Genomic DNA, 25,811 nt, shown 5'->3' on the forward strand with positions numbered 1-25,811 from the left:
CTCAGGGGCTGCCCCAAAGAAGAGGGAGTCAAGCTATTCTCCAAAGCACCTGAGGATAGGAGAAGAAGCACTGGCTGGAAACTAATCAAGGAGAGAAACAACTTAGAACTAAGGAGATATTGCCTGACAGTTACAACAATTAATCAGTGGAACAACTTGCCTCCAGAAATTGTGAATGCAACACTGGAAGTTTTTTTAAAAGATGTTGGATAATTGTTTGCCTAAACTGGTGTACAGTTTCATTGCCTAGGCAGGAGGCTGGACTAGAAGGCCTCCAAGGTCCTTTCCAACTCTGTTATTCCATTCTAAGTTCAATAAATAATTTGACAGAGGATGCAAAAGGTGCGCTCAACAACAACTTGTATGGATGAGTCTCTCCATGAGAAATAGCCCTAGGGGTGAAGGAACCAACGAGAGTTGGACAATGGCATAGAACAGATTGTAGTGAAGAGATTGGGCCTCATTAAAACTCTGTATCCTGTATTCAATCAGCCATGACTGCCAACCTCCTGGGAAGAGGAAATTCTTAAAGAATTGAATGCCATGTCTGCAAAGAAACACTTCTCTTCATTCTAAAACATTATTCATTGGTAAAAAAAGAACTGCCACTGGAAAGGATTGTTGCTCTCCTTTTACGCAAAAACAGAAAAAAATTGGTTCCCTATTAATGAATAGTAGTCAACATGTAGGCCTGACTATAATCATTTTCTAAGCTTCCAGTTATAGGCCTGATATAGGCCTCTTGTGAATCCATAACGAATTCAATTTAATTCAAATTCTAATCATCAATTTTATAAATATAATTCTGTAGCATGTGGGGAAAATCCCATCCCAAGAGGGTCAGACACAAAAAAGAAAAACTTAAATCTGATCGACAGATTTGAACTGATAAATCTAGATAGAGATCATGAGAGAAATTCAAGAAATTCAAACTCTAAAGCAGGCTTGTCCAACCCAGGCCCAGGGGCCGCATGCGGCCCAGGTCGCCTCATAATGCGACCCAATGCCCACCCCAACCTTCGTGCCAGAGCCAGTGAGGAGGAGGAGGAGGAGAGGCAGGCGCGAGGCGGGCGAGGCGAGCGCCAGGCCAAGCAGCAACAGAAAAGGCGGGCGCCATCAGAGCGCCACCTCCTGCTGTTGCTGCTGCCGCTTCTGCCCCCGCCGCCACTGCTGCTTCTTCCCCCGCCGCTGCTTCTGCCTTCCAGTCCTGCCTCATCCAGCCGGGCCATTTGCAAGAGGAGAGGTAGGCGCGAGGCGGGCAAGCTTTCTCCCCCTGCAAAATTTGGCCAGAAAATAAACCATGATAAAAAAAACGTGATAAAAAATAAATAATTTTTAATAAATAATAAAAACATCTCACTAACTTCATTTCCAAATAAATTTAATATGTTAACTATGTTTTCTACGGTTTTTTTGGATGATCAGGTATCGTTACTGTTATTTTATTTTATGTGCGGCTCAAACCAAATTTTCATCTTCTAATGTGGCCCAGGGAAGGTGAAAGGTTGGACACCCCTGCTCTAAAGAATCAATAAGAAATATGAAAATACATGGTTTAATTTTTCCTTTGTATTTTTTTTTTATGGGAGGAACAGAACAGATCTATTCCAGCTTGACTTAAAGGCAAGTAAATAAAGCCCTAAGTTTCAGGGATGTGGAAGCTAGAAAATCAAGAATGATATAATTATATGAAGAGCAATGGAGCTAAAAGCAAAGTAACAATTTGGATTTGTCTTTGTTTCATTTTATTATACTGTGATTTATTCCATTTTGTTCTATTTTATAGGAATATTTCTTAATGGAGAAGCAATTAAATTATTCAACTCTTTTTGTTTTTTTGTTCTTTATGGGTTCTGTTGGTTCATTAATTTCAATTTCAATTTAAAAAAGTTTGGATTTCTTTGCGGAATCAGTCCATTCTGAGAGATTTTTAACTTTATACACTTCCTGCTAGGCTAAGCTACTGAGAAAAGTCAAAAGAAATTCCATTTTATCAAAACATTAAACTACTGCAAAGAAGAACTAAACAGTGTGCTGGCAGCATACATAACAAGCTACCAACAAATGTATGGGAAGGTATAGCAGAAGAGTGATAAATAGGGGAACAGTCTATGTATATTGACACAATTACACACCACAAAATAGTCCAATAATATTTAATAATTACTGATAAGCCCATTTTTTCAAAACTATATTATTTGGTCACAAATATTCCTCCTAAAATTATTTTTAGGAATACTTATTTAGATGTGTTTTGTATAAAATACTTCACATAAAATAAACTCACATAGTTCACATAAAATAAACTCACCTAAAATAAACTAACATAATAAAAATAATTATAAAAATAAAAGCAGCATTTAAAAAACTGTTGTTGTTTTTTTTTAAATAGATTTTATTAAATTTACAATTTAAAAACACATCGACAATACATTTACAAAGTAGAAAGAAAGATGGGTAGGGGGAAAGAAGAAAACACCCGGCCTAGCACACCGGATAAAGGCTGGTTGGGGAAAGAGAAAGGATATAGAGGGAGAGAAGGGAAGGGGAGGGAGGGAGAATAGGGTAGAAATACAATTAAAAGCGAATGATATCTTTTTGTGACAGTCTGTAAGGATCATTTCTCTTCATCATATCCAATCTACTTCTCTTTTCCATTATGTTTAAGTTACTTTTTATCATTTACATAATTTGTCTCTGTGTAAGCCAATTATACCATGAGTCCCAGTTGTCGTAAAATGTTGAGGACTCTTTGTTTTTTAATGCTATCGTTAATTTATCCATTTCAGCACACTCACAAATTTTCTGAATAACCATTTGCTCTGAAGGTGTATGAGGTAATTTCCAACATTGAGCAAACGCTAATCTAGCTGCGGTTAGAATATGGATTATTACATATTTTGTCTTTTTGGATAAATATCTATCAGAGATCCCTAACAGGAAGAACTCTGGTTTATAGTCTATTTGTTCTTTGGTTATCTCCTCCAACCATTTTCTGATTTTTTGCCAAAATTTTTGGGTAGTTTTACAAGACCACCACGTGTGGAAAAATGTTTTGTTAAGCAACGTATAAGACATCATAATCTTACCTCTGAGCTGTAATCATCTGCTGGAGTGGAAATCTCACTTTCTAGCTAAAACAGAAATAAAAATAAAAGGATGAGAATTTTTATAACATTCTAGCATAGGAAGATAATAAAACCCTTCAGTATCTTCAACAACAGTTGCTAGGCAGCATCTTTTATTGCTAAAACTGCTTAAAATTAAAACATGTTTTAAAAGATGCTTTAAAAGATTCTTATATTGGAAAAAAGAAGCTAAATGTAATGACTTTTGAAAGTAAGGGTTGAATAATAAGACTTGAATAATAAACAAAGATTACTCTTGACAATTGGTAATTTGAATCTCTCTTGATATTTCTCTTTCCTGGAATCAAATTGCGAGAAACCTTTTGGAGCCTATAATCAAGTTGCCTTGAGGAGTTAGGAAACATTTTATTTTAGTGATTTCGGCCATATTTGAATCCTGGTATAAATCTTTAGTATAAACTAACATTACAGGGACTTTAGCAACACAATGTTGACATTCCTTAAAGCTGATTGTCATATTACATACAATTGCAGGTGGAAAAAAAAAATGATTATTAGCCAACCTCAATATAAGTAGTTTTAGCTTTACTGTGAAATTGATTTCCTGGCCTGGTTTATCTAGTGGGGCTGAAAGTTGGGCCAGAATATGTGTTGTGCTTGATAGAAGCTGCTCAGATTTGTTCAGCTGGTCAATGATCTCCAAATATAATAAAGTAAATATTAAAGCCTGGCCCTTCTTGGTCTCTTGCTAACTTTTCATGCCATCATGGTATCCTTAGGGACCAACACGGGGGTTGGGAAAAGTCGTGGTCTTGAGGAAGTTATCTTTCCTCCTTTAGTGCTGGTTCTAGTTAGTGTAGGTAGGGAGATAAAGACCTATAGTTTTGCTGTGTGGTTACTTCTTGGCTCTTCAATATCCTTGTTCTTGTTTTACATTTACATGAACCACTGGGAAAGGTTATCCAGCAGCATGAGGTTAAATGATATCAATATGCTGACAATACCCAGTTACATACCTTAACTCTGAGCCAACCAAGTGATAAAGTCAAGATTCAATTTCAATATCTAGAGGATAGGAGTTTGGATGCAAACAGATTTATGCTCAACCTTTGACAGAACAAATGGCTGTGAATTTGGAGGGACATTCAGTTCCAGAGATCTTTCAGGGTTTTATATAGTGTTATGTTATCACAGACAGAAGTGGTAAATTATTTTGAGATTCCTGTAGACTTCTGATTCCACAAATCATTTTGTGCGATTCATTTATGAATTGGGAGCTCTATTCTCAGTTAGCGGCATACTAGTTAGGTTTTATCTGAATTACTACAATGTGCTTTATATGTTGCTGCCCTTAAAGTTCACTTAGAAACTACAACTGAATGTGTGGTTGTTCAGTAGAATGTGTAAAAGATTGTGGGAGCATGAGTAGTTATGGGTGTGCTTGTGTACTCTTGTGTAACACTGGAAACATGTAAATGCACCGATTCCCAATGAAGGTCAAGGTACAATTGAAGGTGCAAGCCTGATTGTCATGCTTCAGCTACCTCTTCCTATCCAACAGGATTAATATGCTCTGAATTCAATAAAAAGCCATGCCTTTTCTGTTGCAGCACTAGTCCTTTGGGATTGCCTTCCCTTCCTCGAATATGGTTGGTCCCAACCCTGTCATCCCAAGGAAGACCGAAGATCTGTGTTTTCCTCCAGGAACTGATCAATTGTAACTACAGGTAATTCTCAACTTACAACAAGTCAGTTAGTGACCATTTGAAGTTACAACATCACTCAAAATAATGTATGACCATTTTTCACACTTAAAACTATTGTAACATCTTCATGGTCACATGATCAAAATTTAGGTGCTTGAGAACTGTTTCATATTTATGTTGGTTTCAGTGTCCAGTGTGATCTTTTCCAATCTTCTGATAAGCAAAGTTAATGGGAAGCCAGATTCACTTAACAACCATGTTACTTACGTAACAACTGCAGTGATTCACTTAACTGTGGCAAGCAAGATTGTAAAATGCGGCAAAACTCTTAATAAATGTCTCATTTAGAAACAGAAATTTTAGCTCAACTGTGGTCATAAGTTATACTTGTTGTCAGGATTGTAATTTTATTGTTTCTTTTGCACGTAATGCTTTTAACTCTTGTTAGCTATCAAAAGGCTTCTGGCGGATGGATGGATGGGTGGATGGATGGATGGATGGAAGGAAGGTAGGGAAGGAAGGAAAGAAGGAAGGAAGGAAGGAAGGAAGGAAGGAAGGAAGGAAGGAAATGAGCTTTTGCAGGATCATATACTACTAATATTCTGTGGGAGTACATATTTTGTGAATTTATAACTTCATTAGATAGGCAACCTTTTAAATTTTCACCTATATTTCTCCAAGTTTGTACTCCTTTAAAAAGAATAAACAAAGGATAAATTTACATCAAAATCAATTTACATCAATTTCTTTTTCATAAAGAAATTGTTCTTAAAAATTACTATTTATAAATGGAAAAATACTAACAAGGTTAAGAATATTTTCACATTTATAGATAGAAATATCTGATAATTTCTTTTGTATTTTGTGTCATGTACTGATAGGATCTGCCAGGACCCATCAGAACTTCCAACAGACATACAGGTAGTTCTTGTTTAACATCCATTTGTTCAATCACTGCTTGAAATTAGGATGGAGCTAAAGGGATTTACAACTGATCTTCAAAGTTCTTAATTAGCTTCTTCTTTTGCACACTAGTGAAAGAAGCTTGATGTGAAAAACACTTTCACATATTGAGTTTCCTTCACAAAAGAAAGCCCTGGCTGGTATGTGAACAGAAGCCCTGGGCAGGGTGTGAAACAAGCTATACCAGTGTGAAAGAAGGCAGCATGGAAGAAGGTTCTGGCAGGTGTGCAATGTGATGCTGGCAGGTATAGTTGGGAAGCTGGATAGGCAGGCATTTAAAAGGACAAAGATGGTAGACAGGTGAGGAGAGTTCAAGAAGAGGCAGTCTGTTATTTTAGTAAGGCTCATGCTGGAACAGACCCAGCAGGATGGCTTGGAGTAGGGGGGATCCCCACCTATTGACCAGTGGGATTCATTTAATCATGGTAATGGAGACTGCTGGGGTTGCCAATGGCAAAGTGACGTGGTCATGTGACATCACATTTTATAACCACAGTGTTTAAGGACAGAAATTCCAGTTACAATTATCATGGATTAACTGAGGGCTACCTATATTACATTGCAATAAAATCAACTATTAACTCAATATTTACAATTTGTCAATAACCAATAACATTTTAAATAAACATCAGGGTAGATTATTTTGTGAGCTCATTTTAAAACACAATTTCAATAAATGCTAGTTAGTTTTTTTTTAATTACTATTTATCTTTCTCAATCCTATCAAACTCTGGCACTATAGCCTCTTATAGTGGTATTGTTATTAATACTGTTGCTCATGTAAAAAATAGTGGTTACTTTTACACGGGAAAATTACTTGCGCTTATTTTCAAAGCAAAAAAGCTAAAGCATATTTATAATATTTAATATAGTCCATCTAACAATAAACAGGCTCTAACTTTAACCCTGTTTTTTTTAAATCTCAAAGTCTGAAACACTTACTTCAGTGGTATATGTGTGATCATGCTTGATCATTTCATCACTGTGCAAAGTTCTCACTGTAACACATTCAGTTGTAGAAGCTGCTCCTCTTTGAAAGCTATGTAGGGATGCTTCTTCTGTTTGCAATTGGTTAGTATCCAAACCTTCTTGTATCAGTTCTTCATCTTTGACTTTTGATATCTTTTTCTTCTTCTTCTGCTTCTTAAAGGCATGCTGCCCATCAGAGTATGCTTTTCGTTGTCTAAACTGTGCAAGCTGAACATAAAAGAAAATCTTGTTAGAGCAGACATGGGCATTTTACAGCCTATGGGTCATATCCCACCCTTTCATTTTCCCTGTCTGGCCAAGGCAGCAGTGGCAGGATGGCAGCGGTGGGAAGGAAGTGGAATGAAGGTAGTGACCCTCCACAAGAGCCCCAGTTTCTCATCTGGCTCTTTGGGAAAACTGCCAACCCCCGTGTTAGAGTGAAAGATTTCCAATAAATGAAAGTATTTCTTTTTAATGTGTGATGTTCTACATAAACTTGCAATCTAACAGTAGGTTAACTCAGACTAAAGGTCAATGCTTGGTTTGTTTGGTTCTTACATACAAAGTATGAAAATAATATCAAGAGAAGTTGTAGGTACAATAAGAGAATCAGAATGTAGTATATTTAATATATATCTTGAAATCTTCAAAGTAATCAGTAATTACTCAGAAGTAATTCAAAATAAATTCAAACTTAAAAACAGATAACTCTGTATTGTCATCAAGTTTTTATTTCCCTTGCAACCATAAACAAATATATGACACAAAAGCCCTTAATGAATCTGAAATCTTAAACTTTAAAAAATGTAATTTGACTTCGTTCTTATGAATGTCAACATTTTTGAAACATGTCATGGTGGGGGGGTCAGAGAGAGAGAGAGAGAAGCAAACATCCATACTATTTATGAGTTAAGAAATACAAATGTATCCTGCCATTTGAATAAACAAAAAACAGTCCAGAAAGGAAGTTATTTGCAGAAAACAGAAAAAAATAAAGTATTTGCAAATCAGGCACAATATATTGCATGCCTCTGGAATAAAATAATTGTTGCAGTCTCCTTGCCTGGTGTTTGATAATCCAACATTTGGCTCCTTTCCCACTCACAGGAGAGGCTTGAGATTTGTAGAACAAAAATATTCACCTATATATTTAGCCCTTGCTTCCTATTAGTCTTCTTTGCCTATTGGATTACCCAGTTAACTAATTTGTTTATTACGTTTTTATGTCATTCATCTCATCTATAAGGTGACCTTGGATGGCTTGGCATTTTCTAATTTTAAAATAGCAAACTTATTTAACACTTATTTAACACTTAGGAAAGCCTAAGTATTTCATGGGGGAAGGGAGAGAAGAAGAAAGACAAGAGAAATTTCCTTAGCTTTCTTTCCAGTTACTCCATTCAGCTATCTCCATCAAGTTCAGAATAAACAATAGTAAACACAAGAGACTTACTTTCAGAGCAAGACACTTTCTATTCTCTGAAACTATTACTATCATAGACATTTAATATCAGCATTAGCAAAAAGCCTGTAAATCTGCTCACCTTAATCTTATTGATTACAATTACAAATACATTTTTGTTATATCTGATATATTTATTAACTACAATCAATATATAGATGCTTGTCAACTCCCTCTTCTTTGTGGTAGCCCCTGAGATATTGGAACACTGCTATAATATCACCCCTAGTTTTTATGTGACTGATTCTCAAGATCTAACAATCTGGTTTTTAAATGAAATGAATTTAAGTTTTAAATGAAGACTTGGTTCCAAATATTTAAAATATCTACCATAACTCAATTAAATTTTAATTAAATATTGAATTATTTTAACCATGTAAAATGTCAATAACAAAGGAATGGAAAAATGTGACCATTACAGGTAATCCTTAACTAAACCATTCATTTAATGACTACCCAAAATGAAAATGGCACTGAAAAAAGTGACCTATGACCATTTTTCACACTTATGACCACTGCAGCATCCTCATGATTAAGTGATGAAAATTAAGGTAACCAGCATGCATTTACAATGGTTGCAGTGTTCCAAGGCATATAATTATCGTTTGCAATCTCCCTAGCTGGCTTTTAACAAGCAAAGCAATGGGGAATAACCAGATTTGCTTAATGACTCTGTGAATCGCTTAACAACTGCAGTAGTCTGCTTAATAACTGTAGCAAAAAAAGGTTGTAAAATTGGCCATAAATGATTTAAAAGTTACCTTGCATAGCAACAGAAATTCTGGTCCCTGCTGTGGTCATAAGTCAACAGCTATCTGTACTAGCAATCTGAAATTACTGATAAGATATTCAGTGCAGGGGGGAATCTGTTTTAAACAGCTCCAGGATGCCAAGTAAGACCATCACCAAGTAAAGCTTGGCTCGTGGTTACTGCACACATAAAGGTACTCTGACAGTATTATAGAAGTAACTGCCACTATCTTCTTCCAAAATACTTTTTTTGATAACAGCATAATTAGGTATGTGCAGCCAAGACCTTATTTTCACACACAACAGCAATTCAGACTGCATGACAAGCCACAAAAAACACTACGAACACCAATGAAAGTGCTAGGATTTTATTTCAAGTTTCATTTATAACCCATCACATAAAGAATGGGTGATTGTCCTGATTCATCCCTGCAATGATTTCACTTTATTTCTATTGAAAGGAACAGGTGCTGTTTCAGTTGACACGTTGAGTTAATTATTCATCTGATGGATATTAAGCCCTTTTGAGTCTGCCTGAACAATGTGCTCTTATTTGTTATCTTCCCTCAGCAACACAACCTTATTTCTCAAAAGAACTCACATAAATACTCTCTTTATTGCACCATGTCGTCATACCTTTGTGCAAATAGCAATATTATGTTCATATATGAATTGGCTTTTATTTCAACCAGTGGATAATTGCCAGAAAATGTTATAGACTGAATAAATATTCCTTTGTTTCCCACATTTTTCCTTAGTCATAATCTCTCATCCTCCCTAGCATTTTTCTGTTCTGGAATATTCTATATACCAATTATCACAATTAAGCTGAAAATCCAATTAGATCATGAGAAAGAAATCAATAGACAGGTTTATAAAGACACATTTGGTCCTGTTTTTAATAACAATCTTAAAATAAATCTGAACAATATAAAAATAGCACAAACCCTATCTAGCACACTCATTCCTGCACTGGCACGTGCCTCTACCTTACCTCTATTACCTTCCTTCATTTGCCCAAATTTCCACTGACGTCAGAGTTAGCAGTAGGAAAATTCATCACCAAGGGCAGTGGGAGCAATAGGAAGGATGGGAAAGTTGCCATTATTTAATCATTTTAAAAATGAGTCCTAAAATTGCATTGTATAGCCTGAATAGTATTTACACATAGGGTATGATTAGTTGAAATTTGAATAATGCAAAATTGTGATTTATAGTGCAAATTATTAATAGATTCAAGCTCACATTCAATGCAAGCCAAAATTCAGTTAGTGTAAGACTACAGTTTTATGGAACACTTATCTTTAGTTATTTCCCACATCACATATCATTAAAATGTTCCCATTTCTCCTACTTCAATTCTCTCATTTATTTCATTGCCTTCTTTTTCTTCACAAAGATTTCACTAAATTACACTAAATGTTCTATCCCATTTTAGTTACATGTTGTTGCCAATTTTCTAACATTATTTCTAAATACAAATATAAAAATACAATCTTATGTACCTTTGCAGAATCCCTCTCTCAATCAAATCTACACATTGTCTCTAAATGAATTTTGTTTCTTTACATCTTGCTCCCCACCATTGAGGCTTCTCATCCCTCCCTTTCTCCCTTGCTTATTCTTCTCCTTGCCCCCTTACCCCCTCGTCTCTCCACCTCCCTTTTCTTCTTCCGCTTTCCCCCTTTCTGTTGTTTTCTAACATTGTATCCACTTTTCACCTTATTTTTCTCTTTCTTGGTTGTTTTTCCAGATCTTAAAGTCCCCTTTTTCTTTTCCTCTTTCTCCTTTGCTTCCCCAAATAGAGTCACTTGTTCCTCAAAGATGGCTTCTTCTTCATACCGATCATCCTGCTGCGCAGTCAGTTTTTCATAAGTACAAACCGCCATTTCTAAAAATTGGAAAAGAGTGCCAAAAGAATCTTTCCCTTCTTGTTCTTCTTTTTGTATTTTTGATACTCAATTTTCAGTTCATCCACAAGTGATGCCATTATAGAGAGAAAAAGTTTTAACAAAACAACCACCCAAGTGCTTTTAATCAGAAATAATTCCCAAAAGTTCCAAAGTTACCAAACAATCCAAGTAAGCTTTTTCTTTTAGTACTTTCTTCTTTCTTCCATTTCTCTTTCTGGGGTTACTGTTTAGTCACAAAGTTCCAATTAAAATATATCTTTTAGAAGTCTTGTTAATATTTAATAGCTCTTTAAAGTTCTAGGCAATCTCCTCTATATTTTAAAATTCTGCTCCAATTTTTTTTTCCTCTCCCTTCCCACTTACAGCACAAAAGATTTTTTTTTTTAAAGAAAAAAGTTAAGAAATCCTTAATTACCTGCAAAGCGGGTTTTCCGATTTCTCTAACAGTTCTATTAGCTGTCACGTTAGGAAGGAGAGTGAAAAGAAAGAAAAACTTTTCCTTTTAATTTCCATTTGCCGCTTGTAGGTCTCTGGAAACGATGTATCTTTGGCAAATTTTGAGTTCCAGGGTACTTTCGTTGTTACTTTGTTCCAGTCAGCAAAAAAACACTTTCACTTCTTCTCAGCTCCTCCTGCACTTTCTTTGTCCGGTTGAGCACTTCTATGTGGCGGCCGTTTCTGACTGCCGCTCAGCTGCCTTCGGAAAAGGGGGTTTAGCCGGCTAGGGAAGAGAGGTGCAATATCTCTCGACCTTGCCAGGTCCCCCGCTGTCTTCGCCACCTTCGACGGAGGTGGCTAATCCCGAAGCCGGGTGGCTTGGGGCACTCGGGCAGCGAGCGCAGGCAGAAACCGCAGAGAGTCGCGGATTCCTGCCTGCCCCGAAGCGCTGCAAACCGGAAATCCCCCAAAATACTTTTTTTGATAACAGCATAATTAGGTATGTGCAGCCAAGACCTTATTTTTACACACAACAGCAATTCAGACTGCATGACAAACTAGAAAAAACACTATAAGCGTCAATGAAAGTGCTAGGATTTTATTTCAAGTTTCATTTAAAACCTATCACATAAAGAATGGGTGATTGTCCTGATTCATCCCTCCAATGATTTCACTTTATTTCTATTGAAAGGAACAGGTGCTGTTTCAGTTGACACGTTGAGTTAATTATTCATCTGATGGATATTAAGCCCTTTTGAGTCTGCCTGAACAATGTGCTCTTATTTGTTATCTTCCCTCAGCAACACAACCTTATTTCTCAAAAGAACTCACATAAATACTCTCTTTATTGCACCATGTCGTCATACCTTTGTGCAAATAGCAATATTATGTTCATATATGAATTGGCTTTTAATTCAACCAGTGGATAATTGCCAGAAAATGTTATACACTGAATAAATATTCCTCTGTTTCCCACATTTTTCCTTAGTCATAATCTCTCATCCTCCCTAGCATTTTTCTGTTCTGGAATATTCTATATACCAATTCTCACAATTAAGCTGAAAATCCAATTAGATCATGAGAAAGAAATCAATAGACAGGTTTATAAAGACACATTTGGTCCTGTTTTTAATAACAATCTTAAAATAAATCTGAACAATATAAAAATAGCACAAACCCTATCTAGCACACTCATTCCTGCACTGGCACATGCCTCTACCTTACCTCTATTACCTTCCTTCATTTGCCCAAATTTCCACTGCTGTCAGAGTTAGCAGTAGGAAAATTCATCACCAAAGGGCAGTGGGGAGCAATAGGAAGGATGGGAAAGTTGCCATTATTTAATCATTTTAAAAATGAGTCCTAAAATTGCATTGTATAACCTGAATAGTATTTACACATAGGGTATGATTAGTTGAAATTTGAATAATGCAAAATTGTGATTTATAGTGCAAATTATTAATAGATTCAAGCTCACATTCAATGCAAGCCAAAATTCAGTTAGTGTAAGACTAACACAGTATGGTTGAGACTGGCACACACTTGCCATTTCGGTTTTAGATACTGATTGTCCTTTGGGCAAAATGAAGAAAAAGAAGAGTCCATTCAATGAAAGTTCAGAAAACAAGAGGTTGATTTGAAGAACTACAGCAGAATAGTGAGACAGCAGGTATGCTTTGTATCTGGCTTTGTATTCCTTTACTTTTATATAGTATTTCTTAAATATATAAAAATTTAGGTTTATCAAGCTAAAAACAATTATCCTCTTTTTCATAGAAATACTGCTTGAAATAATGCAAATTTAAATAATATGACCATTTCATGGGATTCGTTAACTGCACTGAGACTATTAGTATCTATATACAGTATATCACCTTTTATTCTAAGGTACAATACGGGGTATCTGGCCTTCTCTGTATCTATCTTCTGTATGGGAAGATGAGTTGAGAGAGAGAGAGTTGAGAGTTTTATTTATTTATTTCGTCACAAGGCTGAACTAAGAATGGGTTGGATCATGAGTGTCTCCCTAATGCCAGTTCAATGTCTTAGGTACTACACTACAATACTGTGGATGCCTAACATAAAAAAGATCCCTTAATTTTATAACAATTCATAATTTTATTCAAACTGAATATTTCTACACAAACAATTACTTAATTCATAAAATATAATCCTTCTCAATTCACAATAAAGTTATATTCTCATCAAAATATTCAGCTAAGAGTAGAGAGTAAAGGCAGTAACAAAATAAGATATACATGGAAGTCTCACAGCCCCCTACGTCATACATGTATAAAAAAGAAAGTAAAATATAATTAGAATTGCAAGATTCTTTTACAATTTCCATCTTAATAGTTTTAGATTCCATGGAATCTAGATTTCCACAGATTTCTTTTTCTTGGTCTGGTCTACATCATGGGACTAAAATCAATTTTGCAAGTACAATTATAAGTTTATTTCAATGCCACTCCTCAGCATATCACTGTAATTCTCATACATATTTTAAAAACATATTCCAGTCTATGCTCATTTTTCTTTATTATCCATTTATTCTCCTGGAGGCTCTTTGTCAACCCTTAACTTAGTTCCAAAACGATTTCCACTAAAATCAAAATGAAACATACACGTATTTCTGCCTATTTGAATCTTAGCTATCCCTTGCTCTGTTTTCTTTTTACTCTATATAAATATTATACAATATATTTATTTTTCATGTTTGCAGCAATCACTAGCAAAACTTCACAAAAATAGAAGAATGGGATGATATATAGGTTGTTTTCGCCTTAAGTGTTTATTCAGTGACTGACTTACAACCCTTGCTGAAATTGCAGCGCTTCCATCGTTAGCATCATTCAGTTGCTGAACAATGCGCCTTCCATTATGACCAATGACAGGGACATGGAAGCATCCCCCCTCCCCATCTCCCCAGCATCTTGTTCTGCTCAGTCTCTGCAGGACTTGGGCCTTTCCCCCCACCTTACTGGGTGTGTTTTCTATCCGGTAGTCCCATGCCCTCCTCCCGCCCACCATCATCTTACCTTTTTTGATAGATCTTCAGGAAGCAGCTGCATGGCTTTCTATGATGCCATTTGGGAGCAGTCAGAATGAATTAAGGCCCCCTCAAAATGGCGCTTGTTTCCAGGACAATGCCACATGGTCTCTGGCGGGTCAAGGAACAGATCAAACTGCTCTCCCTCTCAAGTACACTTCCTGAAGTTTCCCTACTTTATGACAATGGGGACTGCAGGGATTGGGGTCACTGACTGAGATGACGAGGCAGTCATAAAAGCACTTCACTTAGTAACTGTCATGTCTTATGACTGCAATGTGCATTGTGCAGGCTCTATTTCAATTGAGAATTATCTTTAGCTTGTTGCTTTATTCATAGATAAAAGATTTATTTCAATGAAATCCTACGTCCCTGAAATGAAGAAATATGTTCATGCAAGTTTATGGACCAACTTCCAGAGAAAAATTATAGAGATTATAAAGCATATAAAGTTATTAAGTTATAAACCTCATGTCCCTTTTATTGATCACATTTCTACAGCTCCATATCTGCAAGGATCACGAAACATTTACTGTATTGTTAACATCCAATAACTAAACATATTAAAATTATTAAATGCTTTTAGGTTTATTCAGAAACCCAAACTCTGCCATTTTGTGTTTTCTTCAGGAAGTCAAATAAAAATGCCATAGCATGCAAAAATAATAGCTTCCAAACAGGTAGCCCTCAATTTACAACCAGTTACCTAGCAGCTAGGAGTCTTTGTTACAGTTGTATCTCGAGAACTAATTGTACTCTCAAGTAGTGAACATCAATCAATGGATAAATTACATAGTTACTCAAAACATACATTGCAAAGAACTTTATTCTTCTAAAGTATATGCCATTACAATAAAAATTTAAGATATTCCAAGAAATATACTTAGAATCTAGTAGGCATAACCTGGAAAAAAAGTGAGATGGTCATAAAGCGAGGCATCACGTGACTGCCCCACAGTCCCAGTTTCCTTTGCTATCCAAGAATTGTGGGTCAGCTGCGTGGTTCTGGAGGTGCTAGTCATATCCTAGGAAGCTGTAGCCATCTCAATGCAATTCAGCTATAGTAGCCCCCCCCCCCCCATCCTGCACCTCAAAACCTTTGCTATTCACTTTGTCACCATAGCTGACCTTTGGTGTCTTCTTGTTCTCACCATTGACAAAATGGATTTTGCACCTTTGTGCTGCAGCACAGGAGCTGCTTTTGCCTGTTTTTTCCCCCCACAGCCGAAGCTCAGCCCTCAGCCAGGTCTGGGAACATGGCACAATATTTTTTTTTTTGCCTCACTGCAGCTCTGGGACTGCTTCTGACTTTTTCCCCCCACAATGCAAGTCAGCCCGGCTGTGAGTTCTAGTCCTGCCTTACACATGAAAGCCAGCTGGATGACTTCGGGCTGATCCCTCTTTCTTAGCCCAACCCATCTCACAGGATTACTGTTGTGGGGAAAATAAGAGGAGGCATTAGATATTTTTCATTGCCCAAGTAATTTATAAAAATAATGATGATATATAAATGAAATAAAATTTACCATTTCAAATAATGTGCATATAAAGTATCTATATTTTTGTCCCCATTGAAATCAGCACACTAAGTCTTAATGTGGGATTAACCTATAAACGGACAAAATATCATTAGTCTCCCTCAATCTATGGGCATTTAAAAAAAAACATTTTGAATAGCTTGATTCTTCTTAATTCTTATATTAAAGATATATTGCTTTTCATTAATTTGGGTAAACCACATAATCTTCCTTTAGCCTATTAATAAGAATCGGAAGAGGCACAATTTTTATAATTCAAAATTAAAATTGTGCTGTGAAACTATATAAGAAAAAAAAACTCCAAAAGGATATAAGTGTTTTTCAATAGTAATATAAACTTATGCATACTATCTTAAAAATTAACTCTGCTAAACAATATTGATTTATTTGTAATTAAAATAATATATGATTGCACTGTCAGTTATTCTGGCAACAGTGATTATCAAATTTATAATACATTTAACAACAAGAATGAACAGAATCTCTTTTTTTTAATCCATCAGAAACATATTTTCTAAATATTTTATATAACTACAGAATTTTTTAAAAACCCTACATATACACCTAAGAAATATAGAATACTTCAACAATAAAGCAAAGGCTATGACATCAGATATATACAGATTTACTGGATATAATTATTTCTTATATTATTCAGAGATGTACAAGTGCTTTCTTTGTTCTACAAACAAGATTATTCACTATCATCATGTTTTACAAGAAGATGTACACACCCCATGCAGCATGTGCATAATATTAAACCCTAACAAAATCAGTACAATTTATTCATTTTTAGGATTTTCTGACTTCTACACAATGATAAAGACTGGATAATAGAGATAACTGATATTAAGAGGGTCTTCCATAAGCAGCTGGATATTTTAAAACAAATACAGAAAGGGAGACACACCTATATATGAATGATTACTTCAGAAACAAAGGAATCAATCTTACAATAGAAAACTTGAATTTGACTATATCTTTATATGTTTCTTCAGCAAAAACAAATTAAGCAAATGACTTGAGAAAGAAAAACTTAATCAGACTGTAATAGCTGAATTATATAGCACACTGATGGAAAGCAAATTGAATACCTATGTGTAGAAAAATCAGCTGAATTCTAGAAATTAACTAGCATAGTAAGAGGCTCCCTTTTAGTGCAGTGTCTGGTACCAAATTCATCCATGTGTTCATTCTTTATTTGCTTTATTGAAAAGGATGAAAGAAATGGACACAAAACTGCACAAAATGGAGTGTTGTGGTTATTTTATTTTGCTTGGTTAAGACCTTTGAAAAATTGTGTGGAGTAGACAATATGGAAAAATGTTAAATTATGAATGTGAGTTGCTTATGGAATAATTGTGCAATTTGTTCAACATAGGTGTTGAAGACTATATCAGTGCCAGATAACTAGAAAAATGTCATTATGGTCCTCTGTATAAAGATAGCATAAATGAATGTAAAACTAGTTAAAAACAGAAATTTGATGAAAAATAAACAAAGATTAGGTAAGGTCGGGAATTTGAATTATTTGTTGATAATAATTTACCTTTTTAAATAGCAAGAGGATTCACAAAAGTTAATTTGCAGTTGGATAAATACATTTTCTGTTTCTGTGCCTTTAAGGCAGTTTTGATTCCTAGTGACAAGTCTCTGTAGGTTTCTTGGCAAGATTTTCTGAAGTGATTTGCCTCTGCCTCCTTCCTAAAACAATAGAACAGCTGGCTTTGTGCAGGTGGGACTAGAATTCATGGTCTCCCAATCTCTAACCTGATGCTTTAACTATTATATCAAACTGACGTTCTCAAAATTACCTTTAGACATTTAAAATTAAAACAGTCTAGAATTAATCAGCCTATATAAAGAAAAAATGGATTTTTAACCTTCATTTCATTCTGGTTTATTTATATATTCATACTGTAAAAATATTCCTACACCATTTCACCAGAATTTTGGCAACTGTGGAATATATAAAATTATGTAATACAATTTGCTCTAGAAAACACGTCATGAAATTTTTAGACATGACTTTAAGATCTTTTAGGATTTTTAAATATTGCTTTTAATAATGTTAGTGTATTGATAATATACTTTCAAAGTTTTGCTTTGAATATTTTCAGTAAATATGGCAAAAAGATCAATAAGCATATTCCTAAGATTTCAAAGTACACAAATTAAAAGAAACAACTTCTCTGTTAACTTCAGAGACATATCCATATTTCAAGAGGCAACTGGACTTTCTTTGATTTCTCTTGAAGATTTGCTTCTCAACCAAGAAGCTTCTTTAGGTCTGAAGAACTGAAGAAACTTCTTGGATGAGAAGCGAAACATCTTCAGGAAAACACGAAGTCCAATTACCGTCTGAAAAAGCACTTTTGGGACAACCATCACTTGGATGACTGATAATCTTCACAGACACCATATTATATTCTTACCAACAATATGAAAGAAGTTTTCCATTGCATTCTTCCAGGATTGTTTTGCATGTTCCCCAATTAGGCTACAGACCTGCTTCTCCCCAGCAGTCTCCATTTTTAGCAGTAATCAGATCTATAGGTAGTGCTCAATTTATGTTGAATACGTTTATTCAAAGTTGTCAAGGCCACGGAAAAGATGCTTTATGGCCAAGCCATCATAAAGCAATGCATCTTCCCCGTTATATAATTTTAAGTTTGGTGCTTGGCATTTTCACACTTAAGATTGATTGCCAAGCATGCCATGATCATATGATTGCCATTTGCAATTTCCTCTATTGGCTTCCCCAGAAAGTCCATTGGGAAGCTGGGAAAAAAAGTTGCAAATTGCTGCCACCTGCTGAGCGTCTCTCTCATGTTTGGAAGCTGCCTGTTAAGAGCTGAACTCTGGGTTGGAAAAAATGGAACCGATTCCCTCATCCCACTGAAGGAGCTCTCTTCCATGCATGGAAGAGCTGAACTCCTCCAGTCAGGTTGAAGAAACAAACCTCAGATCCTGACAATGTAAACACTTTTTTCTGCATCCAGTGGAAGAAGCCCCCTTCTTTGTGTGAGAAATAGAGCTCAAATCCTTAAGGCTTTGAATTCCAATTCTCCACCCTGCTAAAAGAGTTCCCTTCCATGTGTGGAAGAGAGATGAAATTTGGCGAGATGGAAAAATAGACCTCGGATCCTGATGATTTGAGCTCTGTTTCTACACCCTATGGAAGGAGTCTCCTCCTGCACAGAGAAGAGTTTAACACACTGACAGCTACAAGTGTCCTTGAATGTCTTCTAGCCCAACCTCCTGCTCAAGCAGAAACCTCATACAATTTCAGACAAATGGCTACTCAATATCTTCTTAAAATCTGTAGTGATGAAATACTCACAACTTCTGAAGGCAAGTTGTTCCATTGGTTAATTGCTTTTGCTGTCAGGAAATTTCTCCTTAGTTCTAGGTTGGTTCTCTTGAATAGTTTCCATCTATTGCTTCTTGTCTTAACTTCAAGTGCTTTGGAGAATAGGTTAACCTCCTCTTCTTCATTGCTCCCCTATATATTCAAACCCTGCTATCATGTCACCCACTCCAGTCCTTCATTAAACTAGACATATTCAATTTCTGCAACTGTTCTGATTATTTGAGCTCGACTCCTGCCCTACTGAAGGCTTCTCTTCAGCTGGCAGCTATTTCAGCCAGCCTTTAGAGACAAGAGGGAGCCAAAATCCAAGCGGGACTTTTAGCTCCTGAGTGCAGAGGCAGCACAATAAAAATGTGGCATGCCTTAAGCAAGTGGGAAAAGTCCCGGGAGGCCGATAGAAGGCCACATACAAGTTTCACTTCTTTCAGGGCTGAGAAGGGGGGGTTTCAGCTCCTCACTGGAGCTTCTAGAGCAAGGGTCTTCAAACTTGACAGCTTTTAAGACTTGTGGCCTTCAACTCCCAGAATTCCTCCTCCAGTCATGTTAGCTCAGGAATTCTGGGAGTTCAAGTCAACAAGTCTTAAACTTGCCAAGTTTGAAGGCCCTTGTTCTTGAGTCTCACCATCTCCAAGCATCCTATGCTCCTTAACTGGGACTCTGTTCACTTCATGACCCACACAATCACTTAATGACAGCAATTCAGAGTGTCATGATTGCTGTCACTGATTATAGCAGTCCACGCAGACATTTATGGGAGCTCGCTTAACAGCCTTTTCACTCAGTGACAGATTCTGGGATTAAATTAAGCAATCCCTTTTTAAATTCCAGTTATACATTTATGGATTGAATAAAAAGATTCAAATTAAAATTACTTCATAAATTAAAGAACTCATCTGAATCTAGCAATGCAGTGTTTAAATCTAATACACAGGGAGGCTGAAAATATCACTGTAGGTACTTACAGGTATTTCATAATTAAGTTCCTGTCAAGCATTATGCACGCTGAAAATGTTATATATTTTCAAGTTTTTTTAAAAAAAATTACAAATACCTGCTGGACAGGAATGTGCCTTTTTAACATAAACTGCAGTGCAGGCAAAATGATTACAAATTTTAAATTTTTAAATTAACAATGCAATCCATGTAGTGGTCAAATTACTTGTATGATCTCACTGGCCTATTTGGGTATCACAAAAGTACAGTAAGGGACTAAGGCTCCTGAGAAGCCATTCATCTATTTAATCCCCTTATAGAAGTTAAATAATTAGACATTATAAACCTCTACTATGCACATAGCTTACAATCCATCAAACAGAGGTTGCAGTGGTCTATACAGGTTTAATTATCAATTTTACAGTGACCTTATTCCTCTTGTCTCCTGTACAGTGCATTTAGATTACAAATCTGACTTAGGGCAGTACTGTCTTGCCTTGGTTTTTAAGGCCACTATTTATAGAGCAAGATAAAATAAACTGCCATTCCCTCCAGCCATATGTGATCCTTTCCTTGCTCTTCTAAAATAGAGACACCAGTTGGGACCTGTGGCATTTCCAAGGCATGTACAACCTCTTGCCAAAAGCAACAGCTGTTCCCGAGCCAATGGCGTTGATACGTATCTCGAGCAGGGAAGGAAGCGCCTTGCTTTGGAGCCTACAATTTGCACGGAGAGGACCACCACCCCCCCAAATGCGATGACATTTCCACGACAAACTCCCTGCACCCACCCCACACATACAGCACACACAAAGAAAGCATCGTACACAAAGGAAAGCGCAACACGGAAAAGTCGCCAGGGAACGCCTCGCTCCCTTAGCTATCTGCGATTGAGCTTTATTGACTCCGTCGCCGCTACTGACACCGGGAAGGGGACGGACAGGCAAGCTATATAGATAGATAGATATATTTTACTTACGGAAAAGGGGGCGGGACGGGCAAGCTTTATGTTCCTTACCCTCGTGAAGCCCAAGCTGTCCGCGCCACTACCGATTTCTCCTACCTCGCCCGCCCACCCACCCGCGATCGCGTCCAGGCCTGCCACCCGGTAGCCCTCCCACCCGGCGCTCCCTTCTCGCCTTACCTTGGCTTTGCCGGCCTCCAGCTTCTTCTGCCTCTCCTGCTCGTCCATGGCTCCTGCCCGGGAAACAAGACAGTTACGGTGCAGCCAACTAAACCCAGAAAGGGGAACCTGCCCTCGAGCTTCCTTGATGTGTCTCTCGTTCGCTAGGCGTCAGCAACCAGCGCTCTGCCCGGTCTACTCTACGGCGTCTGACGGCGCCTCGGCGGACCCACCGGCGCCGCCATCTTCAGCTCCACGTAAACACGCGGCCGGGAAAAGTGACGTCCGCGCCGCCGCTCTAAGAACCAACCTCGAGGCTTTTATAGAGAGGCCCCGCAAGGCGGCAACGGAGGGAAAGGACGGTTGTTGGGGCGAGCGAGCTCGTTTCCTTCTTTCTTTCTTTCTTTTTGTACTGTCTTTCCATTCTGTTTTTATTTTGTTTTTACTTTGGGGCCTGAAAGCAGCGAGCTCCAGCCGCCTACTTTTCTCAACAACAACCCTGTGGGTATCCTCAAAGGTGCTTTTTTCAGGAGGCAACGGACTTTCTTGGATTTTTTTTTGAAGACGTTTCGCTTCTCATCGAAGAAGCTTCTTTAGTTCTGACAGGACAGTGGGGAATGGAAGGATTGTTGTCCTGTCAGAGCTGAAGCAGTTTCTTGGATGAGAAGCGAAAAGTCTTCAAAGAAAAAAAACAAGAACATCCAATTGTCTCCTGAAAAAAGCACCTTTGGGACAACTAAGACCTGGATGACTGAAAATCTCTACAAACCCTGTGGGTAGTTTGGGCTGAGAGAGGGATCTGCCGGAGATGGCCTTCGCCATTGAATTGGATTGCCAACTCCTACAGCAATACATGTCATTCAACTGCAATACAGCAACTCCCTAAATGTAAAATGTGCCTGAACTATGATAAGAGTAAACTAATAATTCCATGAATGCTCATATTGGGCAAGAAATAAATGATTGAAATTTTAGTGATAATGTTCAATAGCTCAGCCCCTGTTCCTATGTATTTTAATTATTGTAATTATGATAATATTTTTAAAAATTTCTTCCCCATCCAATTATTTGTTGAGATGGCTGATTAAATATAATTTAATGTATGTATCACAGGGATTCTAAAACTCGGGTAAAGCAACTGCCCATTGTAAGCTTTGTTGGTAAAATATTTTTTTTCATTAAAAAATCCTACTTCAACTTCAATAGTCTGTTTTCAAAAGCAAACCACATTGTTTGAAAAAACTTGTATTAAATCAGTGTTTTTAAAACTTTGTTTATTCCACCTTTATTATTTTTACGATTAATTCAAGTCAGCAAACATTTCCAACACATTTCTCCTGATTTTCCTGGAATCGGCTGAGAGAAAATAATTGATCAAGGTCACCCAGCTGGCTTTCAGACCTAAGGCAGGACTTGAAATCAGAATCTCCTGCTTTTCTAGTCTTGTGCCTTCACCATAATCCAAACTGGCTCTCTGAACTGGCATGCTATGCTGTCTGGGGAATTCAGGGGAACATATCTTAATATTGCCAAGTTTAAAACATATTGCCTTTAAACAATACATTAGAGTGGTCCTTCAGAGCCAACTAAAGTTTAATTTTAGCTTTGCTTTCAGCTTGTCAAGGGGAAATAGCAATAGCACTTAGACACTTATACCACTTCACCGTGCTTTACAGTCTTCAACCTCGGAAGGATAGAAGGCTGAGTCAACCTTGAGCCAGGTGACAATCGAACTGCCAAACTGCTGGCAGTCAGCAGAGGTAGCCTGCAGTATTACTTTCTAACCTCTGTGCCACCATCAAAAATACATTGCTTAATGGTGCAGTTTTTATATCATGAATTTAGTGCTCTCATGGAAATTGAGTTGTATCTTATATCTTCATATAGGAGCTCAAGGTAGAGTAGGTAACCCTACTCCTTTTATCCACCCTGTAAATAAATTGATCTAACCCAAAGTCAGCCAGCGTACTTCCATGTCCAAAATATAGAGTAAGTACAGTATTGCTGCAGAGAAAGACACCCAGCAGAAACAGTAGGTGGGGGCATTCTTGGTGGCAGCTCCCTCCCTAGGGACATTAATGGACCCCGGTAAGTTCACACTCTCATAGTGCTCTGGAGATTGGTAAAAATCTGTCTTTTGCAGCAAACTTGGGGACTGAGTCTGTGGACCATAGATACTGTGGTGTTTCTCTCTGTTTAATTATTTATTAATTTATTGTTATTTTAATATCTGCAAACTATCTACAATTCACTAGGCCTTAAGCGGTGCATAAATTACAAATATTTCTAAATACGTTAATGTTTTAAAATAGTTTATATTTAACCCTATTTTCATTGTTTTTGAGCATTTATATAGAAGTGAAAGCTAGCACCCAGTTCCTTATTAATATATTTGTAGAGTAATGATTCAATAATAGTAATGCAGAAATGCTATTTAAAGAGAAAATGGGTAAATAGAAAGAATAGATTTATAATTGCAGCAATGCCCAGCTCCCATTATCTCATGAATGTAAATCTAGGTTTTAAAAAATGCTGAGGCATAAACTTTTAATTGTTAGACTCTGGAAGCCTATGGCACCTTGGATATTTATGCTAAGTCTGTTTGCTGGCGATCTTCCAATTATCTGCCATTTTCTTGGCAATAATTGGAAGATTGTCATGGTGTGGCTCTGGCAGCACTGGAATATGCATTGAAATATTTATTATTACAGAAAGTTAAAATATTTTGGTGAAATACATTTAAAACTAAGTTCTAGTCATTCATATCAAGGTAGGGGTCTACCTGACAGATTGTTTTCTTTGAGTATTGTACCTTTTGTAGATCTACTTGCTTGAAATTCAGGAAACAATGGAAGAAGTTTCATGAGCCTTGTTTCTTGAGCCTTGTTACAGTAGACTTGTTGCCTTTAATCATATGATGTATTTATCCAGAGCATAATTAATAATTTAATAATCCAATATTATAGATATTCAGAATGCAGCACCATAAACCAACCAGCTGCTTTTACAGAACACACTAAACCCATAAACTAATCAGGTTTGTTTTACTGGATACAAGAAATCCTCAACTTACAACCATAATTGGGATCAGAATTTACTTGCTAAGTAAAATGGTTGGTAAATGAGTCATGCCTGATTTTATGATCTTTTTGCCACCATTTTATGCAAATTGCTTCAGTTGTTCAATGAATCATCTAATCATTAAGCAAATCCAGTTTCTCCCATTAACTTTGTTTGTTGGAAGCTGTGGGAGAAGGTCATTTATGGCAATCATATGACCCGGGGCCACTGCCAACATCGTCAATATATTCCAGTTCTCAAGTGCACAAAGTTTGATCGCATGTCTGTGCAGATGTTACAATGATTATAAGTGTGAGAACTGTTTGAAAGTCACTTTCTCAATTTCTTTGTAAATTTGAATGGTTGCTAAACCAATGGTTATAAGTTGAGGACTACCTGTTAATCAGCCATTATCTCTTCCTGATAGTAAAATATGCATATCTATGAACTGAAGCAATTTCCAGAGTACTTGCTATGTTTGTCTATTAAAAATTGGAAAATATTCTATTTAATTTGTTGTGCAAACATAACTCGTTTTTTTCAACAAGCAAAATGAAGAAAACTGGAGCAATTAGGAAGTAAGAAGAAAACAAGTTGAGTTGCTGTAAGCAGCCTGAAGGAAAGTAAAAACAATATTTACATTTAGAGATTGCTAAAAGCAAAGACCCAGTTTGAAGTACTGATTAAGATGATAGCACAGAAACCAAAAGACTGTGAGTTCTAGGTCTGCCTTGGGTCTTGTCTTTGGGCCAGTCATGATATGAAAGAAGACTACTGAGTAGAAAACAGGGTCTGAAAGGGAAAGTTAAAAGTGGTTAAAATGAACCACTCCAAGAACCATTTATCAATTTTGACACATATATAATAGCTTGATTTTTACATGTGTTTTTATGTTTCATATGAAAAACTGTGAAGAGAGTCAGTTCAGGACAAATACTTATTGACGGTAGTAATATGAGACACAAAACCAGTGGTGATATGCTACAGGTTCGGACCAGTTTGGCTGAACCATTAGTTAAAAAAAGCCTCCGACCATCAGCTGGGAGGAGAAAGAAGAGAAAAGCACAGAATTGGCCCTCCCACCTGCCTCTGCGCTTTTCTCTTCTTTATCCTCTCAGCTGATTGGTACTGCGGGCCTCAGTTGATGTGGGGAAAGCTGCGTACGCATGTTAGGTGCACATACACACAGCTGGTAGTGGAACACTGCTGCACAAAACCTATTGATTTTTTTACAAACATCCCAAAAGAACCTGTCATATTGGTACTACAATAAACTTTGGGAATTGATATATCATTAGGAATACTTTGTGGAAAACCAGCAGATTACTTATACCCATATTTCTGAATTCCTTTGCAAATGAAATTTTGAACATTTCTTTCTTCTTCAAAGCTATCTTTCTAATTATATTATATGTCTCAATAAATGTAAATTCCAAGTAATTGAC

The 25,811-nt window shown here is 36.8% G+C and overlaps 1 protein-coding gene across 3 annotated transcripts in view; it reads right to left on the reverse strand.

Moving 5' to 3' along the window:
* The window catches only part of LOC148123934 (A-kinase anchor protein 9-like), a 58,715-nt gene extending 37,135 nt beyond the window's left edge, over positions 1-21,580 (reverse strand). For all 3 annotated transcript variants that reach the window (XR_015740209.1, XR_015740208.1, XM_087916947.1), the window contains exons 1-3: positions 21,328-21,580; positions 6,701-6,955; positions 3,090-3,134 (exon numbers count right to left, since the gene is read on the reverse strand). Coding sequence is in view for 1 of the 3 variants with exons in the window: in XM_087916947.1 (XP_087773073.1) it covers positions 3,090-3,134; positions 6,701-6,955; positions 21,328-21,375 (348 nt within the window). In the remaining 2 variants the exon portion in view is untranslated. The remainder of the gene's footprint in view (positions 1-3,089; positions 3,135-6,700; positions 6,956-21,327) is intronic.
* Between the last annotated feature and the right edge of the window lie 4,231 nt (positions 21,581-25,811).

The sequence above is a fragment of the Pseudonaja textilis genome, chromosome Z (genome assembly GCF_049901715.1).
Source record: "Pseudonaja textilis isolate UNSWEBS1 chromosome Z, rPseTex1.2, whole genome shotgun sequence".
Lineage (NCBI taxonomy): Eukaryota > Metazoa > Chordata > Lepidosauria > Squamata > Elapidae > Pseudonaja > Pseudonaja textilis.